Genomic DNA, 27,869 nt, shown 5'->3' on the forward strand with positions numbered 1-27,869 from the left:
CTACGAGATGACCACTAGTGACTAGTTGATTTGGTGATCCGGGGTTATTATACATCCTGCAGTTGAGGAACTGTGACAACAGCATGAAAACTTGTCACTCAAACACACTGACCACGAAAATTACCTCACAGATCATTTTTTTCTGATCTCAACATAGACTATTGTTATGGACTTAATCGTCTACTGTACAGGCTTATTTAAATAGTGAATCCATTCAAATCGCAATGTTTTAAGCACAGGAACCAGTTATCGCTTTAAAAGTAAAATATCGATCTACACATACGCATGTAATATATATGTCTTTAGATTTATGGTCTATGTTTTACCAACATCGCGAAATCGGGCTTCTGAGAGTGCCCATTATCCCTGTAAGCGCAAAACGTAAGTAATTCTACATCTACAAAACAAAAATAATACACTTTCCATGGCTGTTAGAAATCTGTATTGCTAAACACCAAATCTTCACTGATAGAAATGAACAAAACCTTCTAAAGAATAAGAACATTAAATCACGCGATTTGGAGATTACGCTTCGCTGGGAGCACCTGTCGACAGAGTGACCTCCCTTCATTCCAGGATTGTTTACAAATGGCGACTCACGGGGTGAATCGATGGAAGGACACTGATTTGTTTTCTTGTTTATCCCTGTGATAAGGATCAAACACCAATGTCAGCGATATAGATGGATTTAAGGTAGTTTCGGTAGGTCATTTCCATGAGGAAATCGTAAAATAGGTAATTCCTTTGCCTTATCTGATCTCGTAACCAACGAAAGTGTGTGGTTGATTGGTTTGTCCCTTCTATTTTAATGGAGTTAATGAAAGTGTTGTTTATTTTTTTTAACGATTTTTTTTTTAATTAGGATTTTGTTAAACGTATCTCCAAGTATTATGAAACTACACTCGTGAAAAATGTACAGTATTTTATAAATATGTGTACAAATTTAAAAAATGTATTTAATTTTGGATTTTAACAAATTAGGTAAGTTTGTGGTTCTGAATTCTAAAAGTAGGTTATTTTAGTAGTTAGATTTTTTTCTTTCAGTTTGTCAAAAAGTATGAATGGCATGCATAGCTAGCTAATAGTCAGTGAAATTGATGTAGGCCACAACATGAATGTAATTCATGCAGGTAAGCCTATAGTTTTCTCCACTTCGGAGTGTATGTACACAGTCATACCAGAAAGAAATAATATTTCTGATGTTGTTCTAGGACCAGAGACTGAACATTTGCTGTCATATACTCTCCAGTAAAGAACCAAATCACATCCTGGATTGAGGCTGACTTCAAAGTGTGATTGACCAACATTTCAAGATGTCGATGCGTACAAAGATCCGTGGTTTCACAGCCTGGGTGAACCTTCGCACTATGTCCAGCAACAACCTGCTGAATAATGTCCTAATGGACTTATTGACCGGCACACACATGAAGTACCTCATTGAGAGCATCACTGGCAGAGACTTCAAGAGGCTTGAGAGTTTTGATGGGTATGATACACATTGGTTCAGCTCTAGTGATTAATGCTTAGCTACAGGTGTGCATCTAGACATTTCAGAAGTGTGGTAAATAACCATTTTGGGAGCACTAGTTGTTGGTTGAAACTGAAAACTTGAAGGTCTGGTCTGTTTTTTTTTCTTGTGGGTTTACATTATTTACAAAAGTTTACAAAAATATAATGATTTTATAGTTTGAGCAGGGAAAATTAGTTTGTATCTTATTTATATTCTTGAGAAAATATGACCGCATATCCACAAAACAAGAAATAAAATCAGTCTTGCCTTATCTAATTATTTTTAGTAGAAAGTTTTTGACTGAATGGGGAGAAATAACTTATTGTAATCATCTTCTGAAACAAGCATGTCAGGTGTCTTGTTCAAAAGCTACCTGCACTACCTTGACAAATGCTTCCTGTTACTGATGTGTATATATATTCGACACATTTTTATGTCTTGGGATTCTTAGCTATTGTACAAATACTAGTGGTTACAGTGTTTGCTTGTCATGCTGAAGACCCGGGTTTGATTCTCCACATGTTCAACAATGTGTGAAGCCAGTTTCTGGTATCTGCAGCCGTGATATTGCCAGAACATTGCTAAAAGCAGGGTAAAATTAAACTCACTCACTCGCTCACTGTATTTGATCTGTTTCAGGCTGAGTCAGCAGCAGAAACAGACTCGAGTGGAGTGGGTTATGGAGGAATTGAAGAAATGTAATGTCATCCCATTTGATACCTATGTGGACTGCAGAATGTTTGCCATGAGGAGTGCAGATCATGTAAGTCAAAAATTGCTTTTATCCAGTCTTTGAATGGCATAAGCAGTGTTCCTCACTTTATTTTTCTCTTTACCCAAAGCTAAATACAGTTCTTCGCTTGTTTAAAACCATTATCAAATATGTATATATGAGCACAGTAATTATGCTGCTTTCAGATATATGTTATCTTCTTTGTCACACTATTTGAACATTTACCTCGTTTCTTGATATCAACTGTTTTGATGTGCAATGTTTGAAGCTCATTTCTAGTTTCCCCTACTGTCATATATGTGACATGAAACCTCACTTCCCCCTCCCTCCCTTCCTCACTCACTCACTCACTCACTCACTCACTTCCCCCTCCCTCACTCACTCACTTCCCCCTCCCTCCCTCCCTCACTCACTCACTCACTCACTCACTCACTCACTCCCCCCTCACTCACTCACTCACCTCCCCTTTCCTCCCTTCCTCACTCACTCACTCACTTTCCCCTCCCTCCCTCACTTACCCCTCCCTCAATTCCCCCTCACTTCCCTCACTCACTCACTTCCCCATCCCTTCCTCCCTCCCTTCCTTACTTACTCACTTCTTCCTCCCTCCCACACTCACTCACTTTCCCCTCCCTCCCTCCCTCACTTCTCCCTCCCTCACTCTCTCCGTCCTTCATTCACTCACTCAAAGTCAAATGACATGAGAGAAGATTCTATATAACATCCAAAATCATTCATCTTTCAATTTGTAAATGGTAATAAACAATGTCATCATTGTAAATAGAAATGTTAACCATCTTCTGTACAGGTGTCAGATGAGTTAGTGTTGTCATTTGATTGTGACATCATGGCCACTGGTGATGTCACAGTAACCTGGAAAGTATTGAGATACAGTTTCATGGCAGTGATATCTCCTATGAGATATAGTGAAGTATCACTTATCTGCCATCAAGTGACTTGTTAAACTTGCAAAAAGTCACCAAAGCTAAGCATAGACAGGACCCAGTCAAACCTTGTATTAACATGTCCCCAATAAAACAACCACATTGTCGGTTGGAAACAAACAAGGTTACAAAACATAGCTACATGAAGATGGACCGTATGACTAACTACCCCTGATAAACAATCCACTTTTTAATCATATTTTGAAATGCAGTGTTAACTCACTTATATCAGATCACCATATTGTCTTGTTTTTTTTTCATGTTCTGTTTTATATATTGATTTGTGTTGCACTTGCAAGCCATTCCTGTACAATAAGACAAGATACGTATCCATTTATCAGGTGTTTGAGTTGTTGTGGCGTCTATTGAGCCATGACATCTGGTTTGTGTGGGAGAGAGCTGAATACCTTCAACATGATGATAGAGACATCTTGACACAGGTGCCATTCAAAGTAAGTACAAACAGTTAGTGTATGAAATAGCGTGTGCCTGGCGGCCCGCTGCTTGCTAGTTACATGGTGCGCTTACAACTCTATTTTATAGCCAGCCCTGTGGGCCAGTCCATTTTCCATGGGTATATATTTTACCATGTCTCTGACTATAGGTGATATTTTGAAAATAGTTTACAGTTGTGTCTGTATGTATAGTTCATGATCAATCAAACTGTACCTTCCATAGATCAGCCTACCCTTTTATCTAACACTAAACGTGATTGGTCTAAAGAAAGCTCTCAGCGACCAAGTCATTTTTGTTAACTTTGCTCAATGCGCATGTTTACTTTTCACAAGGCGAGTTACAAATCCCCTGTGCTAATTGCATGAAGAAATGTAGAGACCTTTCTTGCCTAAGATACTGACCATTCTGACTTTGCCTGTTTATCTCATTCACATGGCAGTGACACTAAATGAATCAAGAGGGACCACCAAGTTATGCTTTGTAAAAATTGCTTTTGCATATGTATAAGTTTACCTCTCTATGAGTAATTCTTTGGTAAGAGTATTTTTACACCTTACCTCAGTTTCCTGTTTTCAACACAGGGCTGGTTACATGTTCACAGAGCCAGCAACATTTTTCAGTTATCGGCCCTGTGGCCTCCCTGGTATTTTTAGGAGTTTCATTCACTGACAAACATCTTCACACTTTTACTGTTAATATCACAACTGGGGTGTCTGTGTTTTTCTATGACTAACTAAAGATTGAATGGCTACTGTATGTGCAGCAACTGTTCCAGTTGCCACTTTGAATTCTACCTTATTAAAGGCCCACTCTTGAATTAATCTTCCAAGATATATTGTACCAATCACAAAGATAAATCAGAGATTTTAGCCACTCCTTAGGGTTGTAAAATTACAGATTCATTTAGAAACACTGATTTTGGGTAACGAATAATCTTTCCAAAGACAAAGATTGGTTGGCTAGTTGGTTGGTGTTTAACATTTACCCAAAATTAAAAATATTGGTAGATATGAAAAAGTATAGATAGCCACTTGAAATTGGAAATACCCTCTTAATTTCAGAAGTGTGGGTATCACTTATCTGGAGCTCTGAGGGGGATACACAGATAGTTACTTTGGACTCTTTTCACTTTAACCTGCTCAGTCCAGAAACTGTACATTCAAGAAGGTTTTTGTTTGGTTTGGTTGTTGTTTAACGCTGCACCGAGCACTATTGCAGCTACATGCTGGCAGTCTGTAAATAATTTGGAGTAAATTCCAATAACCCCTGCTCTGCTGTGATATGAGAGTGTGATGTAATTATGTTTTTTTCACAGTGGACTCCAGAGCCTCCCCCAAAGAAAAAAAAGAAGACGAAGCTGAAGAAGTCTCTTCTCACTGGGTTTGGCTCGGCATCATTTGTGGAAGAGAAGATACCAGGGGTAAGTCTGGCAGTGTAGGAGATTCCTGTGGAAACTGATGGGACACAAATTATGTAAAGTTGTTACTGACATTTCTATGGTTTAATATCATACATGCAAAATACAAGAATAGCCTGTCTGTCTGTCTGAGTGAGTGAGTGAGTGAGTGAGTGAGTGAGTGAGTGAGTGAGTGAGTGAGTGAGTGAGTGAGTGAGTGAGTGAGTGAGTGAGTGAGTGAGTGAGTGAGTGAGTCCAGTGATCAACACCATGAGCATTGATATATGCAGTTGAAACACAATGACATATGCCAGTCTCATTCAGAGATCCTGTTACGATCACCTCTTACGACAAGAATGGGTTACTGGAGGTAAATTCTAACCCTGATCTTCACAGGTCTAACATGTCAGAGGCCACACACCTAATTTGTTTTTTGGAATTTGACTGTATGTGATGGTAATTTTGCTGGTAACACCTACATTCAGACATTATGTATGTTCTTGGATAGATCGGAGCATCAGATTACCCTATCATCTGAAACAATACAAATGGCGATGCAGAGTTGTGTCCCTTTGGTACGTTAGGAAGATGTGTTCCTAGGCTTGTCAATCTCATACCCTTGCTCTTCAGTTTCACCACATTGCTAAACACCAGAGACCTGCATCACTTTGGACTTTCCTCGACCATTAAGCTCCCTTGATGTAATGTAACCATGGTAACAGGAATATTGTTTATAGTGGTGTTCACCCAGGTGACTCACTGTTGTCTTTCAGGCTGATGAACCAGATGAACAGTGGGTCAAGTATCCCAATTCCGACTTTATGAAGAACTTCAAGAGAAAGCGGACAGCTGGCAGATACCCAAACCCAGATAGATGCATTCTTGAACTTGTTAATGCTCAACTGAAAGTAAGTAACAAAAATAGTAAGCATCAATGACTCTAAATTTTTTTCATTGCATTTTCTTTTGTATAACTCTGCTTGGCGTTGTTTGTTGTACTTAGTTTGCTTTCTGATGGTGCACTGGCAAAAATATATCTGTTCACATAGGAGGTACATAGTGGAATTTCTGAACCAAAAGGTTTTGTGATCGTGTTTTTTTTAATGGGCACATATTTTATGAAATTCTGCATTCACTGCATGACAAAATATGCCCCCAAAATATTCACAAGCAGATACTGTTCTTCTTGACAGTGTAATGGGAAAGCCTCTTGAACTTGGTGTGCTTTGAGGCTGCAAGAGTTGTATTGTCCCCAGCGAGTTGAAATTGATAATACAATGTGCCATGTAAGATTGCCATTGAGCATCTGAGCTGAATATTGATGCATTATACAAACATTAGCATAATAATAGTAGTAAGATTTTCTTTACTCTGACTGATTATAGAGGCAGTGACTAATTAATACAAATTGATTCATTGTTTTTTAGGAGTCCTTATCAATGAAATGCATGCTATTGGTCATTGTGGTGAATAAAATGAAAATATATGATTTTACAAGTAACCACATAAACCCATGTGATCAGTGAAATGTGCAGTTTTTCTCTGTCGACATGAAGGAATCTTTCACTAATGATTTAAATGGATTGCACAAAATGAACTCATTATAGACCGGATCTCTATGGATTCGTGCAAGAAGGAGCAATCACCTTTAATCAGTAGGGGAGAGGGGTATCACTTGAGATCAGTGTACATGTATGTTTATGTTGGGGAACTCATGTATTTAAAAATTTATGTATGTTTAGATATACTGAGGGAAAAAATGAACTCACATGAAAGCACAAGTGTTCCTTTATTTGTTTCCAGGTTTCTTTACAAGGTATTTTCGATACATAACTTGAGAAGAAAAAACACTTGTCTTTTCATGTGATCCCTTAATTTTTTCCCTCAATATATATTTTCAAGTTACCATAATAATATCATACAAGACATATGTAAGAATTAGTTCAGTGTACCTGGGGCTATATTATTTTTAAGACACATCATAAAGACAAATGGCCTATATGCTCTAGAAATATATGTTGCCACCAGATTTAAAACTCTTTTTACTGAAAAAGAAGACAATTTTTCTTGGGAAACTTTACCAATCACTACATTCTAGTATTTTTACTCAAGTTTTCCCTTTTATTTCAGAAAAGTAAAGAAGGAAGCAATCTGTTTTGTTATGTGAGTGAATTGTAATCTTCCTGAAGATACACATACACATTATATGAAACCATTCTAAATCTTATCTAATGATTGACTCAAAAATTGTTCTAATAGAACATTATAATGAAAAAACTGTACTTTCATCAAAGTAGACACAGTTTTGTGTATGTTATTCATATGTTAAAGATGTTCATATTTTTCTTGTGACTACAGCTAATTTGTTGTGGAATGAATTATTTTTGGTGATGGATTAACTACAGCAGTGTGAAAGAAAGGTGCTATTGATTCTCTGCAGAGTGTGGATGATCTAGTCGACAGCCGAGTGCTCTGTATCCTCATCAACTCCTACGTACCCAACACCTTCACCACTGACCTGCTCCTTAACGACAGGTGAGAACAGTTTACAGTTTTAAGAATAAAATGTGAAAATAACCCCCATTTTATAAGAAATATGGCATGACACTCACTTTGAAGTGAAAGAGAAGCAAATTAATAACTTATTGAAAACTTATTTCAACTGTCCCATTGATAAGCATGGTATGTATAACAAAACTGATTAGAATAGAATAATGTTGATCTTTTCTGAATTTGTGAAGTTAAGTTTAAATAAGTCTTAAGCCTACAAATATAAACTACTTTGGTGAAGACAGTCTGAGTTGGGATAGATGTATCCTGAAATAATGAAGGCTTACTAGCATTTTTAGCTGAAATTCGTTCTTTAGCTCTGTTCATGAAAAGTGTAAAAACAAATGAAATAAATTGCAGTGACCAGGTGTGTAATGAATCAATGAATCTGTGAATTACATTACATTTGTCCTTTATGAAAACTACTGACAATATTCACTGGCTGTAATTTGCATCAAAGTTAGTTATTGACAATTTCAACAGATGTCCTTTAGTCTGTGATACATTGAGTCTCTGGTTGTCGGTTGAAGGCCTTAGCAACATCATGGAACATGTTGGTACTAAACCTGCTTCCAGCATTTTGGTGATAAACCAAGAAATAGTTGGCATGGAGCAGTGTTTGAGGATGGCTTCAGACGCAGTTTTGAATTGTGACAGCAATATCACTGCGAGTTCAAATGGCTTCTAACATTGTAACCATGCTGGAACTGAACCTTGGTCTTCAAGGGAACACTTGGAACTCTAGGCTCGGAGTAATTTGTGTCTCTGTGGGGTATAGATAATATCATCATGGACTGTGAAATGGGTGGCTTCAAGCAGTCAGTGTTGATGGCTGTACTTGGCAATATTACAGCTTCACCACTTGTTCTCAAGCAGGGAAATGAACCCGTGTCTTCAGCATGACAAGCAACAGTTTAATGACTGGGTTTGAAGTGATATGTGGGGTATAAATATTAGATTTAATAAATAATAAATATTATATCTTATTTGACATCATCATGGATTGTTTTAACTCGGTATGACAGAACAAGTGAAGATAAATGAAGGAGCTAAAGGAAAACATCATCGCAACTTTGTTTGACTGGGCTTTTGAACAGCCTTCAGCAATATTCCAGTGGTATCTATCATATAGAACACATATTTGGAGTAAGAAATAGATCCTTAAATCTGACCAATATCTCAGTCATTGTCTCAGAATTCCTTCATGTATTTGCCACAATAAGCGCCCTGGGTATTTTGTAACTTCACTAAGAGGGGTGCTTGTTAAATCCATAATCAGAATTGAAAAAGTATTATAATTAAGTCATGTCAAATTTCAGTGAAACTAAAGTTCCTTCTATATCACTTACTCCTTGATCATATACCCTTTATGTTCTGCTATTTCAGTCACAGATATGTAATATTCACAACAAACAATGGCCAGGCATATTTTTTTATCAAGGACAGTGTACATCTGAAGCTTATGGTTGGTCTGTGGGTTGATGATTTGGTTTGGGGAAGAAAGCAAATAAGATACTCTGCATTGAGCTCCTTCCATAAGTAAAACTGTATAATAATCTTAGAAGTCATTACTGAACATCTAAATCTTTTGCCTACAATATATCCACCAGCAGCTAACACAAATGAGTTTTGTTATCTTGACAGGTGGACAATCAACATAGCCCTGAGAGCTGGAGAGAAAATGTTCAAGTTTGAAACACCATTTGACTCTGAAGATTTGGTAGAGGTAATTATCGGTCCTTACAGAATTGTTGATACAGTTATTGCGTGTAGTGCATCACTTGCATCTCTATGCTGATGTAAAGACTGGGACAAGTGCAAATTGTCTACAAATTGGTCCTTATGCTACCTTGTTTAACAAACAATCATCATGTTGTCACTTGCTGGTAGAACAGCCAGGTAGCCAACAAACGTATGGTAAAAATGGGGGTCATCTCAACCATTATCTGTTTACCACTTTGAACGTTCAGTAGGATTCAGTGTTGCCGCTTCCAGAATCTGTGATTGTGCATTCAGAATTGGTGTTGTTGTTGTCCAAATCGGTGTCGCTGTTGTCAGAGTCTACACTAGTGATGACTGGCTTGATGGTGGCACAATCCAATCCACTTTGTTCTAAATAATGTCTTTCTATTTTATTGTCAACTTTCTCATCTCATTTTTGTCATGTTTCCTGATGGTGTGCACTGATTGTTGAACAATTGTCTGTGCATCCCACGGTTTAATTGTTATCCAAATATTTGAGTATTATAGGGTTTATATTGCAATGATAGTTTGGCAGTTGCAAAACTGAATGGCCATGTAGTTGTGTTTGTCATACAAGGCAACTGACAGGATCGAAGGGTCAGACTTGCTGACTTGGTTGACACATGTCCTCATTTTCCAATTGCATAGATCGATGCTCATGCTGTTAATCACTGGATTGTGTGGTTCAGGTTCTATTATGTACAGACCAGTGCCATGTAGCTGGAATATTGCTGAGTGTGGCGTTAAACAGAAAAGCATTGCAACCAACAATCACTGAAAACATATTTCTGTTTCCAGGCTGAGCCAATGGCAGTGTGTTCCTATTTCTGTACGTTCTTCATGCTGGCGTACAAATACCGCCAGTGCAAGGCCGTGATCGACAGAGTGGTGAGTAGGACCTTGTACCTCATGATACGTACAGTCATCTCTCTGTAATTAGTCCTCTTTTTATCCAACAATTGACTTTATCCGATGCTTCTGTCGGTAACAAATTGAATCACTTAATATCTTTCTATTCTGACAGTCCTGCATTCCGACTCTGACTGCCCAAATTAACAACTGACTGTTGTAATCAGTTGGCAATCAGTCCTGTTAATCTGACAGCAAGATCAGCAATGCATGTAGTTTTACTGCCAAAATATGTGACTATGATAGAAGTAAAAATATGTGAATGTGTTAAAAAATACAATAATTTGATACAGTTGCGTGCATTATTCAGTAGTGTGCTGAGATAACTGTAAAAGATATTTGCAATATGTTCACAGAACTGGATCAACCAGTTGATCCGCGAGTGTAACCATGAGCTAGAGAAATTCCCTGCCAGTGTGACCAACATGGCTGACCTACAGAAGCGGACGGGCATTAAAGCTAACATTGAGGCTCACAAGGAGGGTAAGGTTCTGTGCAGCTACCATCACTCCAGCACTGTTTATTCCAAAATAGGATAAAAAACAGAATAACAGAATACAATGTTTCCCCATAACTGTCAGTCAACCTGTTAATATTTTGATAACAATTCTTCACTCTTTGTTGTCGCATTCTTTCGTAACAGGTGACTAACAGGATCGGATAGTCAAACTGGCTGACTTAGATAACACATGTCATCGTATCCCCTTTGTCTAGATGGGTGCTCATGCTGTTGATCTCCTGGATTATCAAGTCCAGCCTCAATTATTTACAAACTGCAGCTGTGTAGCTGGAATATTGCTGAGTGCAGCTTTAAACAACAATCAATCAATCAACTGTCAATCGTCCTGTGTCGGTTTCTAATGATGGTTTCAAATTTGTTCTAAATATTCTTAAAGAGGGGACTTATAAGTTGTTTGAAATCTGTCAAGAGCTGTGATGGTAGAGTAGTAAAACATGTCTGAGGTTGAATGATTTGACTATGTGGACCATACTTGTTGTCAGTTCAATCAGTAGTGGTGAAACGATATACCGAGGTATTAGTAGACCCGCTATATTTTGACTTTAGTTCAGTATACTGTAATGCAATAACACAATTGAATATTTTCACCCATTTCATCCCATTCATCCTCACATTACTTTAAATCACAAAATTTTTGTGAGCGTGAACATTTTTCATGACGCAAATTTGAGCTCAGATCAAGATTAATGGCAACCTTTGTTTGCATATACAGTAGGTAGGACTTTCAGGTGCAGTCTGTTTTTGAGAACATTTTTGCAAGTTGCAAATATATCCTGACACTAAAACACCTGATTTGTGGTTTACAGTATGTTATTTACCAATTTCCATGTTTACCCCAGCTGTACAGAAGACACTGCGCCGCTATGACATGCAGTACTGCAAGGATCTGGTGCAGCATGTAGCCGATGTCCGCCTGCAGGTATTAGAATGCAAGATGCTTCAAGTATTTTGATTGGTATCATGTCATGCAATGTGTATGAACAATCTCATTAAATCTAGATCTTAGGTCTCTAATATAGAGTGAGCAAGGACTTATCAATGAGTGTATATCAATAATGTTTTGGTGTATTTATAATTGAAATGTTTACCTTTGCCATGCATGCAGGAGTTTTAATCTAGTTTATGAAATTATATACCATTGCACCACAAAACCACTACTGCATCATGTGCAAGCTTGTTCTATTGTCGGGGCAGTTCGCTCGTCACGCTGAAGACCCAGGTTCAATTCCCCATATGGGTACAATGTGTGAGGCCCATTTTCTAGTGCTCCCGTCGTGATATTTCTAGAATATTGCTAAAAGCGGCATAAAACCAAACTCACTCACTCACCCACCCTCTCACTCACTGTTCCATTCTCTGGCAAAGTCCTGTAAGATTACTGTAGAAACTATCGTAGGCAAGTTGTTCGTTTATTTTTCTGTTCCTATTTTTTCGTGTGGTTGGCATTTCTTCTATAGGGCTTGAATGGTTTATATTTAGTAACATCTATTTCCTAGTGCTTGGAATTGTAGTCAAACATTTTTATCCTTCTGTAATAGACTCACTCTGCCCTTGAATTTGTCTTCAGTAACCCATGCTGGCCTCAAGAGGCGACTAGGGCAGGTCAAGCTCGCTGACTTGGCTGACACTTCTCATTGTATCCCAATTGCTCATGATGTTGATCTCTGGTACAGACTCGATTATTCAGATTTAACCAGTAGAGTGCGCTACAGAGCCTGTGCCTACAGTGAATTGTTTGTAAGTGTCCTGATTCCATATATTCTTCATTTTTAGATTCACAAGGAGATACGAGAACAGATCCGTCACCGTTTTGACAAGCTCACCATCCCTCGCAACATCACCATCAATGACCTCTGTCTTTCTTATGTCATAAACCTGGTGAGATTGTAAATCTAACTGACAGATTACTTCAATGATTACATGAGTTCTTCTTGTAGCTACCATCATGTTCAAACCCACTCAGAATACAATACCATAAAGTGTCAACAAACGTTTTAAACAGATGATGGGGACACTGTGAGTATATGACATTGTTGATGCATAATTGAGACAGCTTTTATATTGAAGAAGTCACCTTCACTTTATATAAACTAAAGATAGCTCCGGATTGGCAGTTTCCACAAATTTAGTGTGCCAGAGTTCAGAACTTCTCTTGCACTCTTGGTCAGAACTAGGCTTTTCTTACCAGTGACTTACCATAACACTTTCAACAACAAATAACACCAGATTATTGTTGGGTTTTTTTTTGCACATGGCTTAAACAAGTTATATGTAGAATACATGGCAGGCAAAGGAATTCCGCGAAGGGTTTTCCTATGAATGTTTGAGGATTTCCGGCCTGGAGTGACATCTTGTGCTAAACATAAATGTCAAAATCTGTCATTCATATACTTATGAATGTCAGTTTGAACAACATTTCCTTCAATGGAAACTTTTAATTAAAAAATATTTTTTCAGTTACACTTTACATTCTGCAGTGACTAGTTCAATATTGCATGGTGCTTAACATTAGCTTTGCAGTACACACCTACTTTGAACCATTGGGATAGAGTGCTGCTCTACATTGTCTGTGTGTAGAGAAACAACAGCACAAACTCAACCAAGTTGAGTTTTCTAAAAGATGTTTAACTGGACGTTATACTGGTTTATTCATGTGTATTTCTTTAGATTTTGAAAATCTTGAGGGTTCTGTTTTTCTGCCAAGCACGATACACAAACTTTTTGTTGTAAGATTTATGACAAGGATTAAAATAGTGTTGCTGTCTCAAGAAGTGTACATACTCGTTTCCCCAGACTCTCACGAATGGTTCTGGGTTCTACATGATCGAACAGAAGGAGCTGCTTACTGAGGGGCGCAGACTGGTGCTCAGAAATAAGGAGACTGGAGATTTTATTGATGACTTCACCAGTAAAAACAAGGGTAGGTCCGGACTGCACCAGTAAACAGATGGTTAGGGTGAGATTTCACCAGTAAAAGACTAGGATAAAGATAACAGGTCTAAAACTCACAAGTAGCCATAGAGGTAGCTTGAGACTTCAACACCTTATGACCTTATTTACAAATTCATATGGACCAGCCAACCAGGACCTTATTTGTGACTTCACTCGTCAAAACAGGGTAAGACCAGTTATATCTGTTGAGCAGTTATCTTGCCTATCCTTTACCTTGACTCACCTCAATGTTTTTCAGAGTCTGTCAAGAAGTTTCTCCGTCTCCCTGATCTGAACGTGGTGGAGATTGATCCTGCCAAGTATCCCAAGTACGAGGTATGAGACCATACGTAAAGTGTGAAGACCAAAGTGTGAAGCTCTCTACACAAATTCATACAATTTTTACATTGGCTTTTCACTTCATAACACAATGAACCCTCAAAATATATCGACAATCCTGAAAGTTTTAACAAACTGAAACATCTTCCAACGTACCCTGTTTAGTAATAACGTATGAATTTGGTGCTGCCATTAGTCAGTGAATCCAGCACAACAGAATGCTCACTAGTCCCCTTGTTTTCAGGGAAAAAACAATTAGATTAAATCATCAAATTACCTGTGTGAGGAATCATTTCACAAATTAATTGTTTCAGACTATTAACTCTGAGCCAATGACATTGATTGGACACTCTCTAAGAATACCCATACAAGAAAAGTCATCAATATCCCCTGCAATGGCATTATACTCTTCATGAATATGTCTACTAGTTATGATTATGTCAGATGTTTTAGCATGTATATAGCAAAGTGGAAGGAGAATTTTACTAGCATAGCAGCTATCACAGTCAGAATCTGGAGCTGTTTGGGGCTCACCATCCTCCGTCTTATATAGATGTAAATCTGTCTCTTCATCATCTCTGACGTCCTCAGATTTCAGGGGTTGGAGAACCCTCCTCAGCCATCTGTGGTTTACTTTCAACCAATGCTGAATCACAGGGGTCACACTGTAGTTACATAGGACCTCTGAACTCTGGCACTTCAGAACTGACCAATGATGTTACTGTTTACAATTTAGATAGTTTTTTGTAATAACATGCATTTCACTATTTGTTTATGTTTTTTAGGATGACATTGTCTGTAAAATTAGCAAGTCATGATTCAGTAAACATAATCAGCTCCTGAATTATCACTAGCCATGTGAACCAGCTTCAACTTTTGACAGGCCCAAGCAAAAGGCAACTAGCATTTTGCTTGGGGGGCAGGCAGTTATTTCGAACACTGCCAAGAGGTCTATGAGGGATGCAATGTTTTGGGTTTTTTTAATGAGTTGTGATGACTCTGAGTCACATGTTTTTAGTGTCTCATTCATGAAAACTGGGGTCCTATGTAACCACTTAAGTCCATGAATAGGAACAGGACACTCTCATTTTGTAGAATTTCTGTGCTTGAAATTGAAGTTAGAGACAGAAATTGGATGTAGAAATCCTGAAATTGAATAGGAGCTATAGGAACACTGGTAAATTCTGATCTGCATGCTACAAGTGAATGAGTTCCAATGATTCAAGTAACTATTGGCCAAGTACGTAGTTCAAGAATTGTAGATGGTCTTTAGTGATGTCGTCTGCTGTGTTCCAGTTTTACCTGGAGGCCCCGAGTCGCAACAAGCAGCTGAAGGCAGGAACGGTGTTCCTGTACCAGGTGTTCCCCGGAAACACCATCGCCTGGCAAAGGATGTTCATCCGAGCTGCCAAGGACAATGAGTACAACATCGTGGAGAAGATGATCTCATTCTTCAAGGGAACGCCTTCCTTCATCAACTGTCGGGAACCAAAGACTGGGAACACAGCTCTACACTGGGCCAGTCGGAATGGCCATTATGTAAGCCGTAATTACTCTAGTGAAATCTTTAGTTCTCTACCATAACATCAAGTCAAAGATTCATTAAGGTACACCTGCAGAATATCGGATACCTACCAGCTATATTGTTAAGTATCAAGTCACCCTAACCCTATCCTTAAACCTTACCTTAATCCTAACCAAAGTTAAACTTGCTTTCAAAGATGGCAGAATCAGCTATATGGTGGTGGTCTGTAAATAATCAAATTTGGACCAGATAGTCCAGTGATCAACAGCATAAGCATCAATTTATGCATTTGGGTCATGACAAGCTTAGGAACATTCTTTATATCAGCATTGGAGGAAAGGATTTTACACCATCGAGTGTAATTTAATAGGAATTAAATTGGCAATTTCTTGTGACATATTCCTGACAAAGAGGTCTTAGCATAATGGTCATCGTAAATGTATACATGTAAAATAACAGTTATGACTGTTCTTGTGAGTGAGTGAGTGAATGAGTGAGTGAGTGAATGAGTAAGTGAGTGAATGAGTAAGTGAGTGAGTGAGTTTATATTCCAGGTATATTTGGGCAGACTCTTCTGTTGCTGAAATCATTTGGTCAAGAGAACACGGCCATGTTGAGGTGACATTTCTAAATGCAATAATATCCAACTGTTTCAGGACATTGTGTATCTTCTCCTGGAGAGTGGTGCCAATATAGATGCCAAGAACAACTTTCGATGTACACCGCTCAACTCTGCCATCGAGGGCTTGCACAGGAAAATCTCCAATGTAAGTGTTTTTTGTAAGGTTCCATACATTTAGCATATACTAGTCAGAAAGTTACCAGCTGGATTCTGAATAAGAATCTGGTATAAGGTCTTAACAGAACAGATGCGTCTTGTCACATGTGCAGAAGTACAGGTAATTGTGAAAATATTGTTTTCTGTTTCTGCTCTCTGGGCCAAGTATCAAATTCAAGTATCACTCAAGAATGAACAAACTGACTCACTCATAGACTGACACACAAATGAACAGATAAATATATAGATGGACGAATAAATGAATAAACACTTGAATAAGTGAACAAATGAAACCACTCATAAACTGACTCACTCATGAACTAACTCATGAACTAACTCATGAACTAACTCATGAACTAACTCATGAACCGATTCATGAACTAACGAATGGATGGATTGACAAACGAACAAACGAATGAAAGCCAACAAAGGAAATCACTCTCATGAAGTGACTCACAAGCAAACAAATGGGTGAACAAATGGATGGAATGAATGAGTGAGCAAACAAACAAAACCATGCACTCACAAACCCACTCACTGTCACTGTATATGATGTTGCAGCTGCTTATAGAGTGGGGCTGTGACGTCCACTGTAAGAACAGCCGAGCACAGAGCCCACTGGAATGTGCCAAGAATGATGACTTCAGGAAGTTCCTTATAGGTGAGTGTAATAAGACCCAGAAAATCTCTTCTGGCTGGCCTTGGTTTTATTGAGTTATATGACCAATAATCTTTGAGAGTCACAGCAATTTGCATATTCAAGAAAAAATGATGTTCTATGCTTGAAGATGTTCTTCCAATTCACTATCCACAAAACATGAACTTCAATATATATGTCACTGTTGAAAAGCCAGCACAACACAGTCAGTTCAGTTAGTAACATTTCTAGAGGTATTGCTGCTGTTGAGGAATATTGATATCAGACTGTACACACCCTATACACAGGACTGTATGACCACTACTCCACCATGGTTCCAAAGATCATGAACGGAGATGTACAGGCACTGGACGAGGCTATCAAACAGCATGTGACTGGCGAGAGGGAGTTTGTCAGCCTCACCAGCAGGTAAGGTTATGTCACAGAGTGTAGATTAGTGCTGGTATTGGCAAACAACCCGTGACATGACATATCACGTTGCTAAAATTTTAGTTCTCAGCAATATATTGCCAAAGTAGTTTGCACTGAAGCTGTGATACAATATGCATCCCAGTACTAAAATCTTTAATTCTAACACCAACTATAAAACACCTACAGATCAAAACAAAACCATGTTAAAGTATTTTGTCAAATTCTGTCCGTGTTGCTCAATTTTTATTCAGAAACAAGATAATTAAGTTTAAACACAGACTTTGAGAATGTTAATATCATGCGAGCGCTCTGTCTGACACAGTACTGGACGCTAGAATTTCCAAGAACACATTTACTTATGAAGGACAATGAAGAAAGCATATATTTTTATTATCAAACAAAAGATAGTCTTTTCTCTTGACAGATATTGTGATTTGGCAATATTCAAACTTAAACATCAATGTGTCATGGCATTTTTGATGTATCACCTTGGGATATATGACAATGTAAAACTTTATATCGATTGACTGTATTGGTGGCTCATGGATCGATGCATTGATGCATATCAATGAATAGTCACACCACTAGTGTGGATGTATCTATCCTTAACTCTGAAAGCTGACCAAGCTCCTATACAGCACCTGTATAATCTCTACATCAGAGTTTCATTGAACGATGCTGTTTTGTAGCCTTGACCTGCAGGGAATATTGTACAATTATATACTGGTCATGAGGTCAGTACCTGTTTTTGTGGACCTGCTAAAAGTAGTACTGACCAAGGACGAAGTCTACAGTTGTTTAATAATGCAGTTACTGAAAAAAGCTTATAAAATCCAATACATGTCCATTTAGTCAAGAAAAGTAATTTTATTGTCACTACAAACCAATAACGTTATGTCAACAATACTCTGACATGTAAACAATAGAATAACATAATAGCGTGACATCACAGAGCTCTCAAGTCTGTATGACTTTTGGTCAGACCAGGGTTGGAGTTAATATGCTTTTCTGTTGATGGTCACATGACTGCCTGTAGACCAATCAGGTAGCAGGAAAAATGTTTTTATGTCCTTATGTAGTAATGAGTTTAAATGATTGGGAGATGGTCTGTATTCAGAAGCAAATAACCAGAGACTGGTCATTTATCTTCACTACCTATATTATTGGGATAGATGACATAGGATGATTGATTTCACACGATGATCGATTTTATCCTGAGCATTCTGAACTAAGTCCAGTCGTTTCTTTTTTTATTGCAGTCTTATATGCTTGATTCTGTTTTCTTGTCAAGGATCGGATTCAAAAACCAAACTTTTTGTTCTAACTGTTACGGTTAAAAGTACATATCTCACTTTAATAATATATTGCATTGATTAACCTGTTAGTCATCTGATTATAACACATCCAGTAATTGATATGGATACCTGGGTCCAACTCATAACCTACCTGTCCCAGATATCCAAGTTACCCATCCCAGCCCTATATATTCAAGGTGCTGTGTTGATGTTATCCTGGCCAATGGATCTATTTGCTGGTTTCTTCTCCCTGGGCAACATACCGCCTACTACTTGTGAGGCACTAGAATGTCTACAGTTTCCATCTGATCCAAGCGCCTGAAAATGATGATGTCACTTCTGTTTAGATGCATCAACGGCAGCACTCTGCTGCACACCGCAGCATACTATGGCCATCAGGCTGCAATAAAGGAGCTGCTGCAGCAACGTGTGGACATCAATCTCCATGACTACAAGGGTGCCACACCCCTCCACCGTGCCAAGGATCAGGACACCATACAGGTATGTCCATCACTCCTGCAGACAAGTGTTACTATGGTTACAAACTGTTGAAAGTGAATGAGGGGCTTCAGCAGCAAATATTTCAAACTTTTGTTGAGTTGTCATTTATTTTTAGCATGTTGAGTAGTTGATTGTTCCTGGACAAGATAGTATTTAATAAAGACTGCTATAGAGCTCCTAAAGTCTCTCTTCTACATTCAGCAGGAAAGACCACTCCACCGATTGCAAATGGCAGCTAAAATGAGGGACGGTGTGATAGCCTACTGGTTATAGCATTTGTTTGTCAAACAGAAGACCCGGTTCGATCTCCTACATGGGTACAATGTTTGAAGCCCATTTCTGGTGTCCCATATTGCTGTGATATTGCTGGAATATTGCTAATAGCGATGTAAAACCAAACTCAATCACTCAACTAAACTGAGGATCAAATATGAACTTGTTTGTCATTATATACCCAGACAGGGTTGATCACTGCACTCAGCTACTGATCATTAACAGAGACTACATTCCACAGATGAAATATGGCATAAAACACCCTTTACTCACTACAAACATACCTCCAGTGCATAAGACATATGACTCTTTCAGGAAAAGGATACATGGTGGTGCAGACTCTCATCCCTTTGTTATGCAAACCAGTGATTGTGGGATTGTGTGAGTTAGTTTAGATTTACATCGCTTCTAGCAATATTCCAGCAATGTCAGGACGGGAGACACCAGACATGGGCTTCACTCATTGTACCCATGTGGGGAATTGAACTGTGATAAGCTAATGCTTTCACCACTATGCTCTGTCCTTGTGGGATTGATTCCAGCTCAGTGTTATGTTATGTTCTGAGGTGTGTCAGCACCCTCCCATTCTTTTTTTAACCAAAGTGGTACCAACTTCATGCTTTTTTCCAAGGGCGGTAGGGTAGCCTAGTGGTTAAGGTGTTTGCTTATCACACCAAACACTTGGGTTCAATTCCTTAGATGGGTACGATCTGTGAAGCCCATTTCTGGTCTCCTCCAGTAGGAATATTGCTAGAAGTGGTGTAAAACTAAACTCACTCACACACTCAACTGACGTGGCATGACACACCTGGAACACTGCTGAAACCAGCCTCACTCATTCATTTTCAGAAAATTGTTGTATAGTGTGTTGTATGAATTATGCAATAATTTGAGTGTGTGTTTCAAACTATATGATATTTAAATTTCAAAAAGGTTTGACTTCATAATGATATCAGTGCAGTGGGGTAGCATAGTGGTCAAAGGGTTTGTTCATCACAGTGAAGAACCCATTTCTGGTGTCTCCGCTGTGATATTGCTGGAATATTGTTAAAAGTAGCATAAAACCATACTCACTCACATCAAAATGATCTCTGTCACAAATGTCATGGTGTCTTGCAGCTGCTTTTGGAGCACGGAGCTATCATCAACGCCGAGGATGCAGAGGGCAACACGCCGCTGCATGTCAAATGTTACGGGGAGTCCGAGAAGCCCACTGAGCTTGGCTGTATTGAGACTCTGCTCACCAAGGAAGCCAATCAGATCAAGAGAAACAACAGGGTGAGTTGATGGAACACAGTCTGAACCACTGGTTTGTCTTTTAAAGAGTTGATTATGCCGCTATCATACAACTACCATATTGCCCAATATTTTACCTTACACATAAATTTGGTTTTCTGATTGGCAGAGCACTCTTCTGTTATTATCAGTGTACCCTGCTTACAAGCAAGTAGCCCATTTTCTGGTGTACCCCGCCGTGATATCGCTGGAATATTGCTAAAAGCGGCGTAAAACCAAACTCACTCACTCACTCACTCACTACAAGCAAGTAACATTTCAAGGTACCCCACTGGCAATTCTGAATTCATTTGGTACTCATGGTAGTAATCCTTTGTCTTGAATAACACTGATTCATGTATGATGTGTGCAAACAAAAATCAATGGTAGGGAGATAACTTTAAATCTGTTTTTCTTGTCATCTGGAAAATCTAGTGATTGCTACAAAAGGTTTTGTGCCCATGTTTCAAACAATTTTACTGAAGCAATACCTGCGAGAAAAACAGCAAGATGCAAGATTTGAATCATTTAATTCACACAGGTTGGCTGAGTGTAGATCCTTCAAACAATTCAAAATTAACATTGAGGTGTTTGGTGAGATAGATACGTTGTTCACTGGTCCTTTGGGGTCAATGGGTTGATGTTCTTCTTGTGACCACTAAACAACTTGTATTGTGCCTTGCAACAAAGGAACAAGGGGGTAGTCTAATGGTTTAGCTGTGTAAAGCTAAACTCACTCACCTATACCAGCATTTATATAAGTGCTTGTGGTTCTTACAGTCACAAAGTTGGTTACATTTTGTGTTCTGTTGTCAGGGTCTCCTGCCCATCCACTGCTGTGCTATGCAGGGACGTGTCGATGCAATGCAGATGCTGCTTCAGTTTGACACCTCAGGTCAGATCACCAACACACTCAACAGCGAGGAGGACAGGCAGCCACCCAGTCTCCTCCACCTTGCCATCGCCAACGACTTTGTGGAGTGTGCTCACTGGTGAGTGAGTGAGTGAGTGAAGATTTAATGTCACATCAGTAATGTTTCAGTCATATTGTGACAAGTGAGTGAGTGGATGGGTGCTTGCTTGAGTGAGTGAGTGAGTGAGTGGGTGGCTGGGTGAGTGAGTGAATGAATATAGTGAGTGAATGAGTGAGTGAGTGAGTGGGTACTTGCTTGCTTAAGTGACTGAGTGAGTGCTTGCAGTGAGTGCAGTGAGTGAGTGGATGAGTGAGTTTTAACTGGTATTGTAGCAGTGTTCTATCAGGAAATTTTGTTCCATCTTGTTTTGTAGTCCTTTGTTGTCTGTATGTTGTTTATCCTCCAGGCTGTTGGAAAGCGGCTTTGTATTCAAGGCAAAGGAGACAGACATCTTGATGAGGAGGATCTTGACAGAGCAGATCAAAATGTGAGTCAGTTGAAGGGGAAGGTCATTCTAGGCCATGTATTAATTATCCCTGCTATGAAGATTGCCTTGTAAGTCCAGGTCATAGTAAAAGTCTATGTACAGGTAATTTCTTGCCCTTCTGCACATGGAGACATGTTTCAAAGTATACAAAATCTGCCCATCCCCTGTTATGAGGGTGCTGCTGTACAATGTGATCTCAGGGCTAAAGTGATCGTAGCTCCTGTACCTTATGACTGTCACAGCACTGAGCCTGACACCCAGATCATTAAATGAATCCCAGATTTCATTCCATTATGACTTAGCAGATTAATTGACTTGTGCAGGTTTTTTTTCATGGAATACTGATGTAACACCAATGCAATTTATATTTATATGTGCTGTAATTTGTTGTCTGGTAGTACTTATCACGAGGCCATCTGAGCTCTGAGTTGTGACCCCTGTTCATGCAAGGATAAAATAATACTGAAAGCTATCTAAAACCAAACTCACTCATTCTCTCATGGTTGCTTCCACCTTACCCATGCTCAGTTGTAACTATCAATATTATAATATTTCAACTATGACATGTGATACTGTATGTCTGGAAGTTTTGATTTACTGGTTGATGATGACCGCAGTGATTAGGACAGTGCTATAGTGACAATTCTTCAATAGTTACAATAGACTCATCCTTTTGTTACAGTAACAGCCGAGCTGATGCTGTCAAGTTTCTCCTGGAGTGTGGTGCTGATCCCAACCCTCGATATCCGGGTGGCAACAGGTGATGGGGGTTCACATATGATACATATACATTATATAAGATGTCTGGTCTTATCTGCCAGAAAATTGGTAATCTGATCAAACTAAAATCTTCAGAAAATTATGCCTTGAGCAAAGTTCATGCCTGCCCATTAAAAAATCATTTGGACAAATTTGATTATTTGTGGGAAACAGAGAAGAATCATAGCTTTTGAGACGAGATGAAAAAAAATTCATTGTTTCAGCAATGTTTAATACTATGCATGTTTCATAGCGAACCTATTCATTCAACTGACAATTTGCTTTAAGGTTTTTCTAGTTTTTGTTGAACCAAAAAAACGTCGATATTTTTTTGGTTTGTTTCCAGAGCACAACTCGAAAACTATTCAATATCTTACAGCAAAATTTGGCAGATGTTTGTAACAGACCACAAAGTGGTGCATCTTGCTATTTACAATGTTTTGGCATTTTTATTTTTCCTGGTTTCCATGGAAACAATTCTGACTTAGTCTCAAAATGGAGGGATAGGCTTCATTTCCAGAGCACAACTCGAAGAACCATTTGATATCTTTCAACAGATCTTGGCAGATATATGGGACGGATCTTCAAGTGGTGCCTTTTGCTGTTTACAGATATATGGCATTTATATTTTACATGACTTCCATGGAAACGATTCAAACTTAATCTAAGAAAACATCAAGTAACTGTCAGATGATTTGTCCTTTCAAATATGTGGAGGCCGGGGGATATGTCATGTTCTGATAACAGTTGATGTTGCATGTTGCAGTATTAGTTTGTGTGCAATCAGGTCTAGCAGGAACTACTTTTTGTAATTGCTGTACTTAGATGTATGTTTATGTCCTCAAAGAGTATATTTGAAGTTCCATACATGATTAGATGGTGGTTTCCAGATTTGGGAGTGTGTAGTTACAATTAGCCATGGATGCAAAATGTTTGGCACTATGTCATAAAACCCATGAAGGTTCCGCTCATGTACTTCCACCAAGCTTAGTAATAGTGATTCATGATATTTACTACTCTTTGAGGTTCAAACAATCTCCCACTTGTTTTGGTATTGTGAACATGTGTGAGCTTTTCGGAAATATTGTCTAGAGTTATTGAATGACAAATGTCAACATGTTCACAACATGAAATTGGACATGCAACTTACTGTGTTTGGAATGAGAAAAAATGTATATACTGATGATGAGTTTGATTTAATATTGTTATAAGCTATTTTTTTCATATATAAATGTAAGGTATTAAAGACCACTCTTAGTTTTAAACATTTGAGACATTAATTACAAGATAGGCATTTTATTGAAAAGAAAATATCTTTCAGTGAAAGTGAACAAGATAAGTTTTATGATTTGGAAAATTTTAAATGAATTTCTGAATTCTTACTTCTTGTTCCCTTATGAAGAAAAAATATAGGCTGAATACACTTGAACTTAAACTTGTAATTGTTTGAAACATGTAAGTGTGTTTGGTGAGTGAGTGTGTTGTGGGGTCTTTTGTTGTTGTTTTGTGATTTGTTAGAAAAAAATCCTGTTTTCTTGTTGTCAAACAAAGGTCTCTTGCAAAGGACCTAATATTAATTGCATTGAAACTTTGCTGGCTAGTAAACACTATTCATCTTCCCGCCCCCAGTGCTCTGCATTATGCTGCAAGTCTCTCTGGCCCAACTGATGTCCTCGAGATGTTGCTGTCATTCGGTGCTGATGTTGACAACACTAACGATGAGGGCAGTACACCGCTGTTTTTTGCAACACAAGGCAACAACCAGTTTGCAGCCTGTGTTCTCATAGGACAAGGGGCCAACGTCCGGCAAAAAAATATACAAGGTGTGTCTCCCTGTTCCCGAGACTTACAGAAACTCATGGTTGCACTCCACATACTGCTGAGTGTGGGTGTTGTTACTGTTTAGTAATATGCCAGCTATATACTGCTGACACGCATTAGATGAGCCTGCGCAGTAAACGCGTATGTGACAAGTAGGCTGGGCAGGGAATATAGACGAATACACTCGACTGCTACAGGTACATGAGGTAGGTCGGGGACTAAGCACGTGCAATACACGCTGACGGAGGCGTGAAATCAATACCGCTACTGTTAATAATGTGTCTTCTAGAGAGATTTCGTTTAGCAAGACACGATTCGCGCGAGGAAATTGAACATTTTAGTATTTAGACGACAATTTGTTTCCCTCTTGTTTCAAATGGAATGTTCTGGAGGGCGTTCCCATATATGCAAAATGGGGTCATTTGTCAGGTGGCTCATCTAGTACTTGTCAAGCAGTAACTGAGGTTGACACCAGAAATTAGCTTTATATATATGACCCTTGTTGGAGATATAATCCAAACCCTTCATTTTCATATTCCATAACATTATTAGCATGTTTGGTATGAATTTTGTCAACTGACATGAGAATCGAATCGAATAATTTTTAATTGAAAAGTTAGATTGTTTCAGGCATAGTTTTAGCCTCAAGTCTGAACTGTATTGAATCTAGAAAACTCATTATAGAGCACACTTGCAGATCCCCATTTTTGCAAACAAATTCAAGTGCACCCCACTGTCAGTTTGTCCATGTTTTGAAATCAGGACTGTCTAGTTTTTAAACTCTAATATCATCTTGGTGTGCGTAATATTTATTTGTCTGCAATCTCTGTCCAAGGTCTGTCTGCATTTGACAACATTGTAGACTTTGAGGAGTGGATCGAGTCAGGCTACTTCACTGACGAAATCAGAGCAAGGCTTCAAGGTACGCCATGTCTTCAAGTCTTCAAGATTGTCCATCATGTTTCTCATGTTTCTCACTAGTTTTGGTATGAAGAAAAGTCATATTAACAATTCAGTGCTTGGTTACATCAGAAACATAATTATCCTGTGAAGTGAACTCTCAGTGGTTACAACATTATACAATTATAGACTGGTGATGAGGTCAACACCTGTTTTTATGGACCTGCAAAAAGCAATATTGATCATGGACAAAGTCAATACATGTATTGCTTTTCATGGGTCCATAATGTTAGGTATTGGCCAAATTCACCTGTCTGTAATTGTTTTATTATGTAGTTACTGAAAGAAACTTCTAAAAACCAAGACATGTCCATGTAGTTGGGAAAAGTAATTTTATTTTCACTACATTATCTCCACAATACTGTGACATGTAAACAATTGAATGACGTCATAGCATATTTTTAGTAACTCAAGTCAATATAAGTTTTGATCAGACCTGGCTTGAAGTCACTATTCTTTTCTGTTTATGGTCACTTGACCACCTTTAGACCAATCAATTAGCTGGAAAACCATGCTACATAATAATAATAATTACTGAACACTTCCGGGAAACACACTGTTTGATTTTCATTGGGGAAATGGTTTTTGGTTTTGAGATAATTTTTGTTTCCAAACTCCTGCATTTTTATATGAAATTGATCTACGGAAGTGTATTGAGAAGAGACAAAAGAAATAGAGATTCCTATAATGCAAAGAATGTTAAAAAACTTCAGTATATCTGTAGGTTGATAATCCTTCCATGCACTCTCTATCATTGAACCTTATACAGAGGAAGTTGTCAAAACTGGCATCTGCCCAATCCGGCAAGTTGTCAGCCTCATTCTTGGCTTGTACATTTATCACCAGCTCTACAATCCGGTACTCTGTCTAAACTGGATTATTTCTTCAGTCCTGATGAGTACTGATTTAGACAACTTCCTCTGTAACTATAAGTTGTTCTCCTATGCCAGCTGTCAATTACACAATCATGTTTTTGCAGCCTTTAGTCTGAAACATGCAAGGGACCTGATCCGAGCGATCTCCAAACGTGTGAAACCCAATCCAGTTATGATGGCCCGACAGGACCTTGCCCGGTCGGCTGCCCTGATGTCCCAAGTGTCCAGCAGTCCCATAACCTGGACACGGTCCCAAGTCTCCATCCCGTCAGCCGGGTCCCAGAGAAGTCTTCTCCCTCCCATCACACCTGCCATCACCTTCTAAACAATATGTTGGGTTCATACCGTTACCATGGTTACAAGATTCAATGATTGATGAGGAGACTGTCTTCATAAACATATATTTAAAGTTATTTACAGGATGTGAAAAAAGTAGATAGTGAGTAAATGTAAATATTTTAGCATATCATGACAAGGGTTACCAGAATCAAACCCAGGCATAAGTTGTGATGAGCCTATACTCTGCTACCCCACCATCTAACACAATCAAAGAAACTAGTTTCACACCAGAGTCCTCTGTAAACCTAGAACCTGTTGCACCTAGGAAATACTGTTATTGTTATAATATGTGTTAATATTGTTTGGAAATATGTGTGAATGTCTCTCAAATAATCTCACAGTAGTGTATTGACCTTTGTGAATAGTTGTATGATGCAGTGTTTGCAATGCTTTAATTTGCCAGTTGGTCAACAGGGCCTGCAGTTGCCTGAATGAGACCTGCAGGCCCGTTATGTTTAAGTCAAACCAATAAAAACAAAATAAACCTCACTGTTCCACAAAATCAGTTAGCAAAGCCTGTGGTGCAAAGAGACATCTTTGTTTGTAAAGACTGGTGTTGACGTTATTATGTGCAAAGTGCTGAAATACCAGGTAGTAAAACTTCAAGTTATCGTAACATGATGGATCAGGGATGACTCCAGAACGTTAATAAAGAAAAAGGGATAGAACCCAGTTGAAAAAAGACTGATGTCTGAAGGCCAAAGGGCCTGCCGATATTTATAACTGCTGTCCTGATACAATAACAACTGGCACTGGGCCTCCGGGCCGGCGAATATTTCAAACACTAGTATGTTCTTCTATCTACATGGTAACATGCTTGGGGCTCAACCAGGTTATTCTGTTCAATATGGCACCATGTCTCATGTATTATAGAGCTGATATCGTTTGTTTATAGAATTATATGCCTTTATATATAATTCTACCAGCGCAACCATAGTGGACTGATGACAGATTTCTATATGTCAAA

General features: G+C 38.6%; 1 protein-coding gene across 1 annotated transcript; it reads left to right on the forward strand.

The window, feature by feature from the left end:
• The first annotated feature begins 1,313 nt into the window (after positions 1–1,313).
• LOC137261647 (uncharacterized) lies at positions 1,314–27,386 on the forward strand. Its single transcript, XM_067799426.1, has 26 exons — positions 1,314–1,486; positions 2,150–2,273; positions 3,529–3,639; positions 4,959–5,063; positions 5,813–5,947; positions 7,170–7,202; positions 7,480–7,574; positions 9,234–9,315; positions 10,131–10,220; positions 10,598–10,724; positions 11,601–11,680; positions 12,535–12,639; positions 13,555–13,681; positions 13,952–14,028; positions 15,328–15,570; positions 16,213–16,323; positions 16,896–16,995; positions 17,280–17,400; positions 19,046–19,199; positions 20,592–20,750; positions 21,564–21,739; positions 22,068–22,148; positions 22,831–22,908; positions 24,537–24,730; positions 25,564–25,650; positions 26,668–27,386. Exons 1-26 carry the CDS (start codon positions 1,314–1,316, stop codon positions 26,886–26,888), a joined length of 3,189 nt encoding a protein of 1,062 aa, XP_067655527.1. The 3' UTR covers positions 26,889–27,386.
• The last annotated feature ends 483 nt before the right edge of the window (positions 27,387–27,869 follow it).

Source organism: Haliotis asinina, chromosome 14 (genome assembly GCF_037392515.1).
Source record: "Haliotis asinina isolate JCU_RB_2024 chromosome 14, JCU_Hal_asi_v2, whole genome shotgun sequence".
NCBI classification, from domain to species: Eukaryota; Metazoa; Mollusca; class Gastropoda; order Lepetellida; family Haliotidae; genus Haliotis; species Haliotis asinina.